The 17,991-nt window shown below is 36.5% G+C and overlaps 1 protein-coding gene across 3 annotated transcripts in view; it reads right to left on the bottom strand.

Moving 5' to 3' along the window:
* The window catches only part of LOC123314480 (inositol polyphosphate 5-phosphatase OCRL), a 118,565-nt gene that overhangs the window by 25,792 nt on the left and 74,782 nt on the right, over positions 1 to 17,991 (bottom strand). For all 3 annotated transcript variants that reach the window (XM_044899789.1, XM_044899790.1, XM_044899791.1), the window contains exons 14-15: positions 12,732 to 12,903; positions 12,016 to 12,143 (exon numbers count right to left, since the gene is read on the bottom strand). In XM_044899789.1, the coding sequence (XP_044755724.1) occupies positions 12,016 to 12,143; positions 12,732 to 12,903 (300 nt within the window). The remainder of the gene's footprint in view (positions 1 to 12,015; positions 12,144 to 12,731; positions 12,904 to 17,991) is intronic.

The raw sequence follows: 17,991 nt of genomic DNA, 5'->3' as shown, positions 1-17,991 counted from the left end.
CAATTTCAAACCGAGTCATAAAAACACTTAAGTTGAATTATTACAAGTATAACAAAATAAAAAATTTATTAGGTGGATTTCTTCTGATTGAATTGAATGTTATTTCAAAATGGGATGTGGCTTGTCGATGGTTGTTTTGATTAGCAGTTGAGTATTGCTTATTTCCACGTATTCTGAAACCACCTCTAGTTTATTCTTACAATGTACTTCTCATATTGTTGGCTGCTAAGTTTTTGTATAAGCTCGACTTTCATTTGCTTCAAAGAATAACAACTGCACATAAAATATAATAAATAGAAGGAGTGACTATTGCGAAACTTGACTCTTGACTTTACTAAGATGAAATTAATTAGCCAAAGCCAATGATTACAACAAATACAAACAGAATAGAGTCAAATTTCAAAAGTTACATCGGCCAAAATTTTTATATACTCTATATACATAAGATATACATATTTACATTGAAAAATAATAGGTTTCGAATGGAACATACTGAACCATATCACTTTTTTTATCACAAAATCGTTACTTCAGTCTTCCTTTGGCTTTGCTCCTCAAGATTATGGTTCATGAAAAGAAATATATTCTAATTAAAACAAGTTCTAAAATATCAGGAACAACTAAAATACTTACTGAATAAATAAATATAACACAACTCATTAGAGATTATTGCACTAACTGACGTAAATCTTGACCAAAAACAACACAAGCACATACTAAAAGAAATAGGTTATCTTTTACCGACCCAACTCTGCCAAAATGATGCAAATCTCCATGACAACGGCTAGACTTGTTTACATCTGCCAGGCCGACATCTTGGTAGGTAATTTCAGACCACAGAGTGTTTTGTTGCCGGTTTTAGTTCATCAGTTTCACCCCCCTGGTGAAAACCCTAAAAGGTCTATTAAGAAATGCAGAATCCTACCAGAATAAATTTCAATCGATATCCATTACAGAGGACTTGACATTTTTCAATTTGAATTTAATGTCTTCCTGGTAAACTCGAATTTTGGTTTCTCTGTGATTTTGTTGTGTTGTTCAAATAAAATCATTCCAGCCGTTCAAATGTTAATTGCCATGCCGATTTCTGCATGTTGTGACTTTTCAATGTATCCTGGGGGATATTTCAATTTATGCTCATTCCAAGGTCACTTCTTGGTCTTATTTATCAGTGAGATAACTGGAAGTTTTCGTTATAGGCGTGTATCATGTGAGTCGGAATATGGAGAACAACAAAAGAAAAGGAGAAAATCTTAAAGGTATGGACTACTGGAAAAAGTGGTGTGGTCAAGCGGTATCTAATAAAGAAGCGGATTTGGCTATTGAACCTACAAATAGCTCACACACTGATGAAATCAAGGCTGTATTGCCGGTGCCCTCTTCAATTACTTCGGCCACCAATTCTTCATCTAGTTTTAGTCTGCAGCAGGTCAGTTCACCTGCTACCTCATCTTATAATATTGGGGCCAAATTAGACATATGTTATTACTCGAATCAAGAGCAGAAAGTGGATGAATATTTGAAAGCCCAAATTTTGAAAATGCCCTGGACCCCACCAAAAGATTATAAGTTTCCCATTTCGACAAAACGAAATTTGCGCTTTCAACTGAAATGGATGGAGAGATTCCCATGGTTATCATATTCTGAATTTAAAAGTGGAGCATACTGTAGAGTGTGCGTAATAATGGGACGTTCGCGTGATGAAGGTAAGGGTAGCCATCAGCGGATCGGCCAGCTCGTAAGCGAGCCTTTCTGTAATTGGAAAAATGCCTTAGAAATATTCGAAGCACATGCGAAAACAGGATACCACAAGTGAAATTCAGAACTCGCTGATACCTTTCTGAAAGTAATATCTTCGCAGGCTCTTGCAATAACGGAGCAGTTGTCTTCTGAAAGAATGGGACAACAAGACCAAAACCGAAAGAAACTAATCTCTGTCGTGAAAGCAATGATTTTTTGCGGAAAACAAGGCAAACAAGAGGTAAAAGCGATTCAGGACGGATCCATGTTTCTTTAGATACCTAATGAAGAACCACTTCGGAATGATGGTAATTTTCGAGCACTTTTGCGATATGTAGCTGAGTCTGGGGATTCATATCTTGCTGATCATTTATCCACTTTTTTCGAAGAATACCCTTTACACAAGACCTCAGATAGAAAAGTAAAGGAAGCTGAATTATTTGCTATTCTTGCTGACGAAACCACTGATATCGCGCGTATAGAATAAGTTTCGTTGTGCTTGCGATATGTTGACTCCACAGATATCAAAAATCATAAAATCAAAGAGATGTTCCTCGAGTACATTGCAACTGTCGACGTCACAGGATCCGGCATTGCTAATCTTATAATTTTAGCTTTAAAAAGGCATGGTCTTGAATGTTCTTATGTGATTGGACAAGGTTACGGTGGGGCTGCAGCTATGAGTGGATATTTGAACGGTGCTCAGGCGTATGTTCGTCAAAAATGTAACCTTGCTTTTTATGTTCACTGCAGTGCTCACTCTCTCAACCTTGTTATTGCTGATTCATGTTCACTCGCAAGTGTACGAAATTGTGTTGGCATTGTGCAGTCTGTTGGTTCCTACTTTAGACATTCTGCTCAACGCACTGCGGTATTAAAAAAAAATTCAGAGCTTCTTCCCGTCGATCACCAGAAAAACCTGCTCTCTATGTGTGAAACACGGTGGGTCCACAAACATGAAGCTATTATAAGATTAAGGGAAATTTATTAGGCAATTGTGAACGGTCTCGAAGAACTCCAATCAAATCATAATAAAGAATCATAGCAACATGTCACCCAAATGCTCAACACAATTCGATCTTCGGATTTTGTGGGGTGTTTGGTGATTCTCCAAAAAGGCATGAGCTACACCTTGTAGCTATCGAAACAATTGCAGACAATTAATACCGACCTCATCACAGCTTTTAACCATGTCGATGATGTTGTAAATGCCTTAAAATTACTGAGAAGCAAAGCCGACGACGAAAATCTACAACTCTATGAAGAAGCAAAAGTTTTACTGGAAGAAAATGGCGGTGAACTGCGAATGCCACGTATCGTCGGAAGACAGTTAAACCGATCTAACACACTTGCACTAGATATTTGTTCCTATTATAAAATAAATATGTTCATCCCATTTCTTGACCATACAGTTCAACAATTGGGTGAAAGGTTCAAGAAACACCGGAATGTAGTAACAGCATTGTCTGGTGTGTTACCTTCAAATTTTGCTGTCTGTTCTCGAATTGAAGAAGCGATTTGCATGTATTCGTCAGTGCTTCCCGAAAGCAATACATCTGTGGTTGAAGCAGAATTTAAAGTGTGGAAAACAGCGATGTCAAGAACCTTCCCTACCCCAAAATCTAGTCTGGAATGCCTAGATGAGTGCGATCAAACACTGTTTCCAAATATTTACACATTGATACAAATTCTGGCTACTATACCTGTTTCCACTTCTGCACCAGAAAGGACTTTCTCAAGCCTAAGGAGATTAAAAAATTATTTGCGCAACACTACGAGTGTAAACAGACTTAACGGTTTGGCTATATGAATATTCATTATGGAATAGAAATTGATGCCGAAGAAGTAGTGGATATATTTAAGACAAACAGAAGAATTCTTCTATTTTTAGTTTATTTCACTTACACTTGCTTTAGTTACTTCATATTAGCTTAAAAAAATACAAATACACTACCAATCATTAGCGCATCCTTAAACTACACTTGAGGTATGAGGAAGAAACACGAGTAAACTATAATATGTCTTATTTCAGGTAAATTGATTATTGGTCGTTTCAGTTTTTCTAGATGAATTAGGTAATATAAATTTAATTTCATGTCTGTTGTCTCATTTTCCTTTTGGAACAATCGCGAATGGCACGGGAAGTACAGTTATAGTTCACAGTGCAAGCGACTATGGAAATAAATACGAGTGGAAATAAATAGTAGTGACATAGATAGTTTGTGAGTTATAAGTGTATTAAGTGTAAATAAATAATTTTAATCAGTCGGACGTTTTAATCAAGCGAAGAAAACGTTACATTGGTGTCAAGTATGAGGTCCAACATCGCTCGAATTAAATAAATATTTTCGGTTATTTGGAGTTCATGCCAGTGACCACAAGACTACAGAAGTACAGAACGCGATGGAGACTTTAGCGGTAATGGACTTTTTGAGTAAGATGAACGAGAAAATGGAAGAAAATTCTCGAAAATTAAATGAGAAAATGGACCAGATTGAAGTAACTTGTAATGATGTGGTGGGTCAACTTACAGATGAACTGGATAAGAAACTGGAAATCATAAATGAAAAATTTGATAAAGTAGACGAGAAGTTTGATACTTATAGTGAATGAAAAATTTGGCGAAGTTGATGAAAAGTTTGACAAAGTTTATGATGAAGTTAATGGGAAATTTGAAGAAATGGCAGGAATAATTGAACATCATGCCAAATTGATAGATTCCTTGAAAAGAATGTAAGACAAGAGCAAGAAACAGAACGATATATTGAGGAGATTGTCAGAGAAGAAGTCCGCAGAATATTGCTTGCTGGGAAAAAGGATGCTGTGTGCTGGAACTCCAACAAAAGGAGGCATTTCACGCAAAATCGTCCAGAATTTGAAAGAGCTACAGCTGGGAAACTGAAAGGAGTAGCTGTGGTAGACAATGGCTCGACCAAAACCACTGAGTGTCCCCATAATTCCAGCCATTGTTCGCGCCTGGAAGAAAAGATCGATTTAAGGCGGACCACCGTAACCGAAGATGACTGGCTACCTGAAGAAATTCAAAGAGCACAAGAGGAAGATAACGACTTGAAAGTAATTCTGAGTTGGAAGAAGAGCGGTAGACGACCTACTTGGGAAGAAGTATCCAGACTGAGCCAGAATATAAAGTCGTATTGGGCACAATGGGAAAAGTTGAAGATTGATGAAACGTTGTTGGGAAAATGAAGATGGAACAGAGCAGAGACTTCAGTTGATTGTGCCGAAGAGCCGTGTTACAGACATTCTGACCAGACTACATAATGGAACTTCGGGATAACTAAGACGTTGAAAAAAGTCAGGCAGCGATTTTATTGGCTAAATTGTAAGAAGGGCGTTGAAGATTGGTGAAAAGATGCAAGGTTTTTGCAGCTGCTAACGGACCTTAAGGGAAAGGAAAAGCACCATTGAAGCAATATAACGTCGGATCCCCCATGAAACGAGTAGCTATCGACATCGCTGGCCCCTTTCCCGAAACAGACCATGGAAACAAGTACATTTTGGTAGCGATGGACTATTCCACAAAATGGGTGGAAGACTACGGTATTCCTTATGAAGAGGCAAATACGGTAGCTGATAAACTGGTCAAAGAATTCATCTGCAGATTTAGAATACCTCTAGAGTTTCATTGTGATCAAGGCCGAAATTTTGAATCGAAGTTATTCCAAGAAGTGTGCAGGAAATTGGGGATTCACAAAACAAGGACTACACCTCTTCATCCACAATCAGACGGCATGGTCGAACGAATGAATCGGACCATGGGAAAACATCTAGCCAATGTAGTTTCTGATCAACAGCTGGACTGGGATGAATATTTACATCCCATTTACACCATGGCTTATAGATCTTCGGTTCAAGAATCTGTCAAGGAAACTCCATTCAGTATAATGTTCGGCCGAGAAATAAGCCTGCCTTGCGACTCAGAGTTTGGATGTAAGCCTGGAGAAGACGTAGCTGGAGAGGACTACGTTAGTAAATTAAGGAACAAGCTGGATTACATTCATGACAAGGTGCGCAATAAAATACAGCAGGCAAGTGACCGAATGAAAATGCGCTACGACATCAAGGCAATTGAAGGTAGATTCACCGCTGGAGATCTGGTGTGGCTACATAATCCACAAAGGAGGAAAGGTTTTTCTCCGAAGCTGCAGAGACAATGAGAGGGACCGTATGAAGTAATTAAGAGGATAAATGATGTAGTTTACAGGATATCAACCTATCAGAATCTATGGACGGCACTACATAGCTTGAAAGAAGACCTTTAACGCTTTGAAGTTAGGAAATTAGCTGTTCCATGCTCGGTTGCGGACTGGACCAGCTTAATTGGCGGGTTGTGCGAAGCATGCTGGAGGTGGTATTTCAGAAGACTGGTATACGGATCCTAGTATGCAATTTTAACCCGAAGCAAACCAAGGAGCCTAGAAAAACTGTGGAGTGCTACTTCCATCAGACAGGCTATTGTAGGAATGGTGATGAGTGCAGGTTTCGCCACGGTCCTCGAAGGAATTCACTAAATCTGTTCTGGGACAGACCTACATCGAAGCGCGTCGCCGCTGGGTGTTCCACTACCCGACCTTGAGAGTGGACTAATGTACACCCTCAATACTAAATCATATTGAATTATAAGTCATTACAAAACTCTTGCCGATTTTCGTTGCCAGCTCTCGGAATTTCATAAGATATTGCTCCAGGCCTGCAGACCAACCATCTATTAATCTTCACTTCTTTGATACACCTCAGATCATTGAAGCATTCAATGAATTGTTTAGCTTAGTCAGAAGACAACTCTTCGTCCCAATCGAACATGCTCAACCAAAGTTTCTGAATGAATATTTTGAAATTGATTATGACTGGAGCTCTCCAACCCAATGGAACAAACAATTCAGCAATTTTGGATAGAACAAATCTTTTGGTCATGAAAATCTCATCGTAGTTAATAGAAGGCGTTTGAATATCGAAATGAAAATAATCAGCACAGGCATTCCATTTAAGACCTAACACACTAAAGTTTAAACCTGTATCATCCTAGACATGAGGTACAGACCAATTTTCAAGCAATCAAGCATCATTCGCCACCCATTTATGCAACTCGAAGCCACCCACTTTGCAAATAAAAATGAGTTCAATTTATCAATCAATCAATTGCTTCTTCCAAAGTATAACCACATGAATCATGGCATCATCCATGTACATTTCACTCTTTAATATTTCCGCACCCATTGGAAAGTTTTGATATTCGTCCTCAGCCAATTTTCGAGTAATACGAATTGCCAAATATGGACTAAATATTAATCCATAAGTAACCGTTTCTAGCAACCATATTTTAATCTCTTCTGAAGGATCAAAACGCCATAAAATTATGATGAGGCAAGAAATATTTTACCTTTTCAACTTCATTGATTTTAACTTCTCTCATATGACCGGATTTCGCATAATCTACCATAAAATCAATATATAATCTCTTGAAAACGAAATTGCTCTCGAACCTCTTTTCCAGACTGAGAAGCTTTCTCTTCGCGAATTCGAAAGAACCAGGAAACTCTAAACCACTCGGATTTTCGGTTTGAAAGGCAATCGGACCATATATCTACCCAATGAATCTCGTGAATGTGTTGTAAGGAAATGATTCTCGCTGTTAGCTTCATTTGACGTAGGAAGGGTTTCTGGAGAAATTTCTTCCTGTGTTCAAAATTTTTGCAATAAATCATTTATGTCTTCATGTTCTGAAACGTGTAGAATCGAAGGCAAACTGAAGTTCATTACAGTGCCCACGCTTCCAAACAATAGCCATCCTAGACTAGTACTTATTGCAATAGGTTCATCAACCTTTCCACGAATGATTGTCCCCTGAAGAATCTCAGCATATACGGATGCGCCTAATACTAATTCGATAGAACCGTTTGAGTCGAATCTGGGATCTGCCAGATTCAAATTTCGAATATGATCATAGTCGCTGAGATCAGTATTCAAGCGAGGTGAATATGTTAGTTATTTTGGGGAGAACGAAAGCCTTAACCTCAACACAGAAGTCAAAATAAAATCTGGGTTTCAACGAAATATTAACCATTTTCCTGCAAGTATAGTTTTTCTTAGCACAAATTCCTTTTATGGGAATATAAACTCTTTCATACCTTAGATTCAATCTTTGTAACAATGATTCAGTTATGAATGAAGACTGTGAGCCTTGATCGATCAAAGCCCGCACCAAACCTACTTTACCCATGTCAGAAATTACTTTTACGACAGCAGTTGCCAGCAAAACCGTGTGGGTTACCTTACTAACATTGGCAGACGAATTCACGGCAAAATGAGCATTTTGCTCGTAAACTTCGGTTTCGTCCGGAGCGTTTGCTTCATGCCATAGAGATGGACTTGATGAGTTTTCATGATTGAGCCCACTCAAAAAAGAAAAAGTGATCAGCACCGCATAGTAAACATTTATTAGAACGATAATTTGCAGAGGGCAAATTAGCTGCTGGCAGAGATGAAAAGGAATTTTTTTGGTTTGGGGTGACAAATTTATGAGAATTTCTATTGTTGGCTTCCTCTAAAGCCTCTAACATAACCAACTGACTTTCTACAAAAATGCTCAATTATTCGAATGTTGGAGGTTCCGACGAACCATCAACAGCACTCTAATGTCTTCCCCACTGTTTACGAGTTTCAGAATCCAACAAAGAAATTATGTAGTGAACAAGAAAATCATCCCAATGATCAACAGGTCGACCTAGCGATCTCAAAGCAGACAACGGTGTATTTAAGGATGAAATCCGACGTTTCAACTCAGAAGATAATTTTGTTTCCATACCTTTAATAGTAAAAATAGCCTGCATATGCGAATTTACCAATTATCGTTCGTTTCCATATCTTTCTCCAAGCAATATCGAAATTTTCCGTTCCGTGTTATGGCAAAAGAGCTGATAGTTCTTGCGGCATCAACTTCTAAACTAGTTGTCAAATGATGAAGTTTAATAACATTTGAGATATTTGGCTTTTTTATTACTAGTGATGTAAATAAATCTCTAAAGGATTCCCACTGAGAGACTTGGGTGTAGCAATACGTGGCAACCTTTCGAAATCTTTTTTTGGCAGTTAACAGCGGAAACACCCTTTGTAATACCCTGTATAGTATCATGTTTCATTAATGAATCCGAAAATGTCTTGAACTCTGCCTTGAGATCCAAATATATCTTCGTTTCTTCAAAAACTTTATCCAAAATATAACTAGAGTTCTTTACCTCATCAGAATTATCATTAAGGATTATTAGGTAATGATTTGTTTCAAACCTAGATCAAGTTTTATCTAAGTTTTCCGATCTAGTTTTGCATTTATTAATCGTCATCTTTGCAGCACCATCCTTTTAGAAATTACTGAAGGAACGTGCAATTCTTCCATGCAGTCAAATTTCCTTTTGCACAGTAGTATGCACAGCTTCATTATCGAATTTTTATTTCTGGGAGTTAAAAAATTAGTTTAAAAAAATGCTATGGCATTTTTGGTGGGCAAGAAATGTTGTCGTAATATTGAGTTTTAGTTTTTAATTTATTATGAATGAAAATTCAATCAATAGACAGCTCACATGAACGACAGTTACGAGGCATATCAAAAACGCCTTGTGTGCACATTATGGATAAAAAATTAATTGCGATTTTGCTCTCTTCTTGAAATTTGATGTTTATGAGCAACCGCTAGGATAGAACATTATATTTTGCTAAAATTAGTACCGCTATCAAACGCTGGATAGTATTTCATGGACTACGAATTGTGAGATTTTTCACACAGAAGAAAGATTCATCAACTGCTGAATTCCCACAGATCTCTCAGGTGTATGGTAGAAGATCGACGGTGAGTTTATCTAGTGCATTTTTCTTTTTCTTTGTTTTTTTTACTTTACTTTCAAAATTTAATACAGTCCATTTTTCTCTCAACTTGAGAGTTACCGCAACACGGAAATTGAACGACTTAATTGGCAGCGACCTCAGCGACACGCTGTATAAATCATTCACATCGTGCATTTCAAACCGCATTTATAACCATTGTGAAAGGAATAACATCATCGCTACATAACAGAAAGGATGCGTAAGACAGCCGAGGATAACTAATAATAGATTTTTAAACGAAGGAATCTTTACGCTGCATATGAAGACTACAAAAAAGCATTCGATTCCATACCCCAACGATGGCTCTTGATATGATCGTGAGGACTTACAAGGTTACCACGTCCAGAATTTCACAAGAAGCAAAAAATTCTTCTACCTGATTTTTGACCATTTTGCTCGCGTGAAAAAAATAACTTCTCTAGAGTAAACGATCAAAACAGTTATCGACTTACCATTTACGCGACAAAGAAACGAAAACAACATTTTATTCATAACACAGATTGGCTGACATTGAAAAGGGCGCGGGTCAAGAATTGCGAATCAGAAGCAACGTACTGAAATTCGACATATGCATCTCAATTCGAAAACCATGTATAGTTTCAAGGTTTGGCTTGGATTGATTCAATAATTCCTTAGGAATTGAAATCATACTTTTTCGAATCGACAGCTGAAATCTCAATTCCTATCTAAACTATAGAACTAAAATTCAACATGTGGATCTCAATTCAAACACTATGTACAGTTTCAAGATTTGGCTCGAATTGATCCAACAGTTTTTGGGAAATTGATATCACACTTTGCCGAATTGACAATAGAAATATCAATTCCTATCTGAACTATCGAACTGAAATTCAACACTGCCAACCCTGCCGTCCCTTACGAGCTGCCACTGGATGATACGTTCGAACTCAAGATGCCAGATCGAAGCATTAAAGGAGGGAGACACGTATCCAGGGATCAAACAGGGTAGAAGATCAATCAGAGCCAGATAAAGAAAGAATAAGCTGACGAGATCACTAGAAGATTGAGAAGGATAATAAAAACTGGTCTGAACAGCAAGAATCTGATAAAAACGATTAATACCTACCAGCACCGATTTAGCAGCCCTACAGAGAAAAATAAGAATAATGCTGACGAAACATCATAAACATCACCCTAAAAGCTCAATAGAACGAACAGAGCTACCACGACATCTTGGGGGTCGAGGAATTATTGATTTGTCCCAGTAAATTGAAGGACTACGAGAATATTTCCTGAACAAGGCTACTTCATCAGAACTTGATCAACAAGCAGTTTATCATGCCGAGAATTCTACAACGTTAAAGCTACAACAGGCTCATATAGAAATCGTCGAACACTCTGCAGAAAGCAAAATGCTGAAACTGATTGGAAAACCTTTACATGGGAGATACCAGAACGAGGTCAACGTTTATGCCGACATATCTGCGTGGAACTACTGGTTGACTTCCGGAAAGTTGTTTCCCGAGATAAGAGGATTCATCATTGCCATCCAAGATCAAGTGATTCCTACAAGGAAGGAAGTGCCAGAAGTTCGCAGGCACGGAGTAAAAGAATAGACGTGATGCTGTTGCCAACATTTTACAGCAAGAATTGGTTATAAAATACCAACTTCTGAGGTAACAAAAGGTTCCTTATTACAATTACCATCCAGATTCTGTGTCTGTATCTGTTTTTCATTTTTCGACGTTAAAAGAAAAACTAATTTAGCACTATCAAACGTAAATGAATTGATGAATTTGAATACCATGCGTTTTTAAGTTAAGAATTTGAAAGGTCAAATGTTATTGAGGAATAAATCTATTCTTTTGGGCAGCACTTCATATGTAGCCACTTCGGAAAGCAAGTAAAAAATTCCAAGAGGGTTAGGGCGTCGCCAGCGTTGCCTCCTGAACACCGCCTTGTGACTTGAATAATGAATAATTTTTGAATGAGTGGTGCCACTATGGGGACAGCTGCCACCCTCTGCGCCCCCTAGCGACGCCCATACAAGAGGGAGTAATGTTATCGCTTCATTTAAAGAGATAAAATCATTGAACATAATTAGTTAAACACTACTGAAAATCAACTAAAAAGAGATGTGTATGTAGAAAATGATAGTTGGACCCCTCTGAATTTTAAGTAGTTGCATGATGTGAATGGGATTAGATTATTGTATTATTAATCAAAATTTACGACTTTGAACTATTGCCTGATCCAGACATATACACGAGCGCAACAGTTTCAACAACATGGGGTGATAATATTTAGTCGCCTTGAAAACACCTTATGCAGTTTAGATCTACTCCAAAGCATTGTGTTTGCACCGTGTTGTGCCTATGTCAGGATCCGTCTTCAAATATCAAAATTAACACTCACATTTTTGCAGTTCTGATAGTTACTAGAAGCAGCTATTGCGGCGTCATGTAGATGAAAAGGAATCACAGGTTCTTTCGTGTAAGATAAGAATATGAGTAACGATTCTGCTACCGTTTCAACAGAGACAGCTGGAATACAATTAAGGAAAGTTGTTACTAAATGAGAAATTTTTGGAAAATATCATACTGTAATTGGAAAAGTAGGAGGGCATTGACGCAAAGTTTGGTTGCACGCATGTTCAAACAACTCATAACCAGTGCGTTTTCCCATCCAAGTATGAACTCAATCAAATTCCGAACAAGCCTAAAATCTTAAATGAGAAAGGAGGTCGGGTTTTAAAGATAAGTCAATTGACTTTTCAAAAATGCCATATACTTGACTCTTCCTTCCCATTCATGATTTGAGTGATTGCTGTCATCACGCTCACAGGATTCATACAAACTCATTGAAACCAAGTGTATAGAATGTCCCCCACGAATCGAAGTTTATCTCTTTTTGCATTTTTCCAGATTTTGCATGGGGGTCGAAATATTAAGGGCGGTACCTTTACAAATGGACACACTTTATAATATGTGAAAGATTCTCGGTTAATTATTATTTTGAACTGATTAGGTCATTAGGCTACAGATATTATTCAAAACTAGTTAATATATCAATAACTTAAAGAATGTGAAAAATATCAGTTTGTTTTATGAACATTTTTATGAAAAGGATACGAATTGGTTCTGATGAACCAAAGTCCAACCAATCCCTTAGTTTCACAAAATTCTCTTGAGTACTATTAGACTCGAACAAATCCTTCACTCCTAGTCCATATTTATACAAATGATCTATAAGAAGCCATAACTCTCTGGGAACCGAATACAACACATCACCCTCCAAATCTACCTGAAAAAAGGAATCAATGTTATTTAAGGAAAAAAATATTCAGCTCTGAAAGGTTGGGTATCTAGGTTAGGATTACTTTTGTATTATTCATTTATTCTGTATAAACTTTTCGGCGTATGCCTTCTTCAGTATACATTACATCTAAAAACAACAAAAATTAATATAATGAAATCATTAGTTTTTCATAGTGGAGTTTCACCAAAATTTTTGTTTCTGTTTCAATAATCTCTGAAGATTATCCGGAAAATAAAAAATGATTGAGAAATAACTATTTTAGCCCTGCATACCGCTTGAAAAATAAACATAATTTCGGAACAAATATGAAAATAAGAACCGAAAATATATATAACAAATAAAAATACTCTAAAAATGCTTATCTATAAAATAAAATTGGAAAAACAAACAAAAGTGCACTCTAACGAAATTGAGAATTGCGAGAAATCAACATCACCTCGAGCGCAAACGATAGAATCGAGATATCCCGAACGATCATTCTTCGAGTTACCGAAGAGAGGCATTCTAGGGTCGACAGGGTCGCTGCCTGCCGGACCTACATGTCCTACACCGTGCGAAGTATTGAGCCAACAATATCAACTTTCATCATAGTTTTGGTCTTTATTCTTTGAAAAGTTCTTAAAAAATTGTCGGAATTTCATTAGTATTATATATTCGACACTCACGTCTATAAAAATTAACAAATACGATAAAAATTCGTTTCAAATAACAGCGATCTCTTGTAATTTGTTATGTGAAACTGAAACTATCGGATATTGGCGGAAAAAACATTAAATGAGAGGCTTATCTAATTTTAATTGTTATCCGAATGAAATTCCAACAAAAATTATTAAAGTTTGAAGCAATTTGACTCATTGATATTAGCGCTCCTTCGATATGTTTACAATGCAGATTCGGCATGCCGTACCTGAATGATCAGAACGAACGGTCGGTCACTCGGTCGCTAGAGAAGGCATCTGCGGCGCTGTCTTCATAGCCCGATTGGAGATGAGCGTATTTTGTCTACGGACCGAGCAGGGATTTAAATTGAAACAGCGTATTTCAAAGAAATTCCATATTCCATTGATATAAGATATCATATACCTAATCTTAATATATATAATTCTTCTGTTCGTGGCTTTGTCACACAACGCCTCCTAAACGGCTGGGCCGATTTTGATGAAATTTTTTGTGTATATTCCAGTGAACTCGAGGATGGTTTAGAATCACAATTTAGTCCACTGGAAAATATTTTTCTTGGAAATTTTATACTTTAAAGGGGAAAATTTTATATTTTTGTTAGTTAATTCAAAAACTACTGGACCGATTTCAGAAATTTTTTCACTCTCAGAATGCTTCATCATTTCCGAGTGGCATATGCTATATTTTTCACTGAAAAAAATTCAGACATCTACAAAAATTCCAAAAATGTACGAAAATTTGCAATTTTCAAGCTATTGTTGCGTACGCTGCGAAAACCTGATGACTTACATTGATACAATGTATGACAAAAATGTGGCTCTTCAACAGTTCTACAAAAAAGTCCGCGAGAGCATATGTCTATCTCTCAAGGTTAACTGAAAAAAACCCTTTAAGGCCCAGTTTCACAATCATTGGTAACCAGAAGTGGTTTATTAACCACTACCTTTGAGTTAACCCAAGGTTTAAAAATATGCTCGTTTCACAACAAAAAAACGAGTGATGGTTTTTTGACCATCGGTTAAAAATTTTTTCTGAAGGTTGGTAATGTTTTTCGTGTACGATAGATCTACTTTTGGGTTATTTATTACTGACATTTCGTATTTCTGTGAAACAATAACTTAAGAATATAGAAATTCTTATGAGTATGACAGAAAACGAATAAAACGTATGAGCACCGTACGAATGTTTGATGTTCTGTGCTGATATGAGTTTCATAATTGCCTAAAGGTTATTTTTCGTTTGGATTTTGATTTAAGTGAAGCTGAAGCGTTCGTTTTTTCTTGTGCGAAATAAGAAAAAACAGTGCAACTGTGCTGGACCAATAGAAATTATTACTTTATTGAAAAATTCAAACAAAATTGAGTTTTGCATTTATAACAAGTTCCTTAAATAATTTATATCTATCTAGGTGTTTTCCTCAACAATTCTTCAAAAGCCTATTTTTATTGATTATTTGAGTTTGAATTGAGATGCTTTGATCTAATTCAAAAATTCAAATTTCACCACTCTAATTCAACATATTTGCACAATAACTATTCATAAGATTCAATCTAGTTCTTCTAGTTCCATTATTTGACAATAATTCTTGATCCCCTATAGGGGGCACAGCAACATTTTGATATGAATTCATTGCTTCTTCTTCTCCTCATGAAGGAGGTTGTCCTTCATTTTCATTACAAGATATGTTATGTAAAAAAACTGTGGACTCAATCATCATCATTGCATCTATACTTTTAATATTTTCATTGAAGGAGCTGAGATTCTTCGCTTCCAACTGCCTTCCTTTCCACTGTGTTTCTGAATCTACAGAAGAAATCCAGGTCGACATATTACTCAAAATAATTCCACCTAGCTCCAAATCTTCTGGGCCTCACTGTTTCCTCATCACTACCATGAGTATTCATCATAATCGTCCACGATAATCGTAAATAATAACTAATAAACACCCAATAAATGTGAAACGCTTCCTAACCAGTATTCCCGAAGAAATGCTGACTTGTCTCTGACAGAACTCAAAATATTTTATCTATGCAGAAAAGCATACGCCACGAAACTTCTATGTCCAGGCAACTCATAGTTAACTCATGAAATTTTCGGGGTTAAGTCAACCACAAGTTTACTTTAGGTCAAACGATAAACCACACTTTGTGAAACAGAATTTTTGATTTAACCACTGGTCACTACATAACTTTGGGTTAACCATATATTGTGAAACTGGGCCTAAATGTAATAAAATTTTTACCAAAATATTGCCTTATTTCAGAGGATGTTTTTATGAATACGGTATCGATCCTGGTTCAAATAAATAAGCTATTCATCACAATTATTTGATAAAGAACAAAATTGCCCTTTACATAATTTGATTTATATGAATACTTTAGAAGATATCGTAGGTTGAAGATAAAGCCGTATCCCGCATCAAATAATGATGCTGCCATAGTAGACGTCAGTGAGAAACCGGCTACAGACTAGGGCTCAGAATTTTCGGGATGAGTCAATTCGAATATTCGTTTCATGCTTTTTTCGAATATTCGAATTTATTCGAATTTTCGAATTATTCAAATCTTCTTAATCTTATCTTATCTTAATATATATATAACTAGCTAGCCCGGCGAACTTTGTTTCGCCTCAGAGATACATAAAGTTGTATTAACTAACCATTGGTATTTTTTCAAGTAGGAGATATATTAGGCGAAATTAAAGTAGATACAAAATATACAAATAATTTAATTACATTGCAAAAGGTATGTACATTTTTATTTACATGAAAAGACTCAACTTTATTGAAGCGTAACATTATTGTTGTGCATATTAATTTAACTTTTTGTTTTCAATGTTTCAAAAATTCTCTCATTGTAGTACCTTATGATGAACCACATTTTTAGTTTTTTCCGAGGTGCGAGAATAAATAGAGCAGAAGGTGAAGACGCAACATACAACTGGCCATGAAAAAAACCACACACACTCAAGGGCTGGTCTTGTGATTTGTTAATTTTCATGGCAACGACATACGTTGTTTTGTACTAACCTCTCTGCGCGTCGGTCTCTCGTATTTTTATAAAATTTATTGAGACCTATGTAATATTTGGAGAATTTCTAATACATTATTATTTTACACAAGTGAGAATTCACATTTTTGCTGCTCGCGAAATTTTGGGTCGGCACTGCCGACCCTGACGGGCCGCCACTGATGGGAACTGTATGAAAATATCAGTACAAAATATTAATAGTATCAAAATATAACTAGTGAGAAAATAATCAGCATAAATATAATGAATTTGAAAATATAACAAGTATGAGTCAGCTCTTAATAATAACGTCCAAACATTTTTGTTGTATTCTTGCCAAGTCATTTATATGAAGCTCCTTGTGCTGAAATAGAGAATTTCTTCGGGAATACGAAAAAACTAACACTGTCTCTGTTTCTTCGGCCTCCACATCCAACAACATAACAAGAGAAGGGCATTTCCTGCTAAAATACTGTGCAACTTGCCCAAGTTATTGAACTTTCTTTACCATTACCAACGTAAATCTAACACTCTTAGCGGAAGAATCATTAGAAATAACACCACTAGCTTTAAAACAAAAATAATGCTATTGCAATGTACTTATAATAACTAAAAGTAAAATAATATTCAAAATTATGTGTTATGTTTACATACACTACATCCAGATTTGTCGTCCACAATTTTAGTTTGACGTCTATCTGACAGCGGGTTGCAATGGTCAGACTCTGTCTCTGTCGTGTCAGAGTCTCTTTCTGTGCTGTCAATGTCAATTAAAAATTGTGCACAATGTGGCTACGTTGGATTTCAATGCTGTTTCTAGTCGCTCCTTCTGTTGGGTATTGTCTTGTCAACCATGTCATTGTTTTGTATGTCACCAGAGTCTTGTCTTCTTCTTTCATTTGATGGTCTTCGCAACAATGGCATATATATATGATTTAGGTTTTTCGTGTCTTGTTTGTCGTTTACTACATTTCCACTATTTATTTGTATATGGATCATTTCTAATATTTCTCTACGTTTTTTTTTGAGGTTCGATTCCCAAAATTTTTGTGTCTTTGTAATTGAACTCATGTTTGCTTGTGTTCTTATGTTTATTAAGAGCTTTGGTAGCGTTCTTCGTGTATTTATGTGCGTTTAGTCTGTCTTTTAGTCTTTGTGAAGTTTGTCCTGTGTACTGTTTATCACAGTCCTTGCATGGTATACTATACACGACTTGTGATTTTTTGGTTTTGGGTGTTGGTGCTTTCAATTTGTTAAACACTCTTCTGATTTGATTACATGGCCTATATACTATTTCACGGTTGTACGGTTTCATTATATTGTTCATCTTCTGCGGCAGTCCCTGTATTAATGGTAATTGTATTCGCACTGTGGTCTCCGTTGT

The sequence above is a fragment of the Coccinella septempunctata genome, chromosome 5 (genome assembly GCF_907165205.1).
Source record: "Coccinella septempunctata chromosome 5, icCocSept1.1, whole genome shotgun sequence".
Taxonomy (NCBI): Eukaryota; Metazoa; Arthropoda; class Insecta; order Coleoptera; family Coccinellidae; genus Coccinella; species Coccinella septempunctata.
The sequence above is the reverse complement of the archived record's forward strand: the minus strand, read 5'-3'. Positions and strand labels throughout refer to the sequence as shown.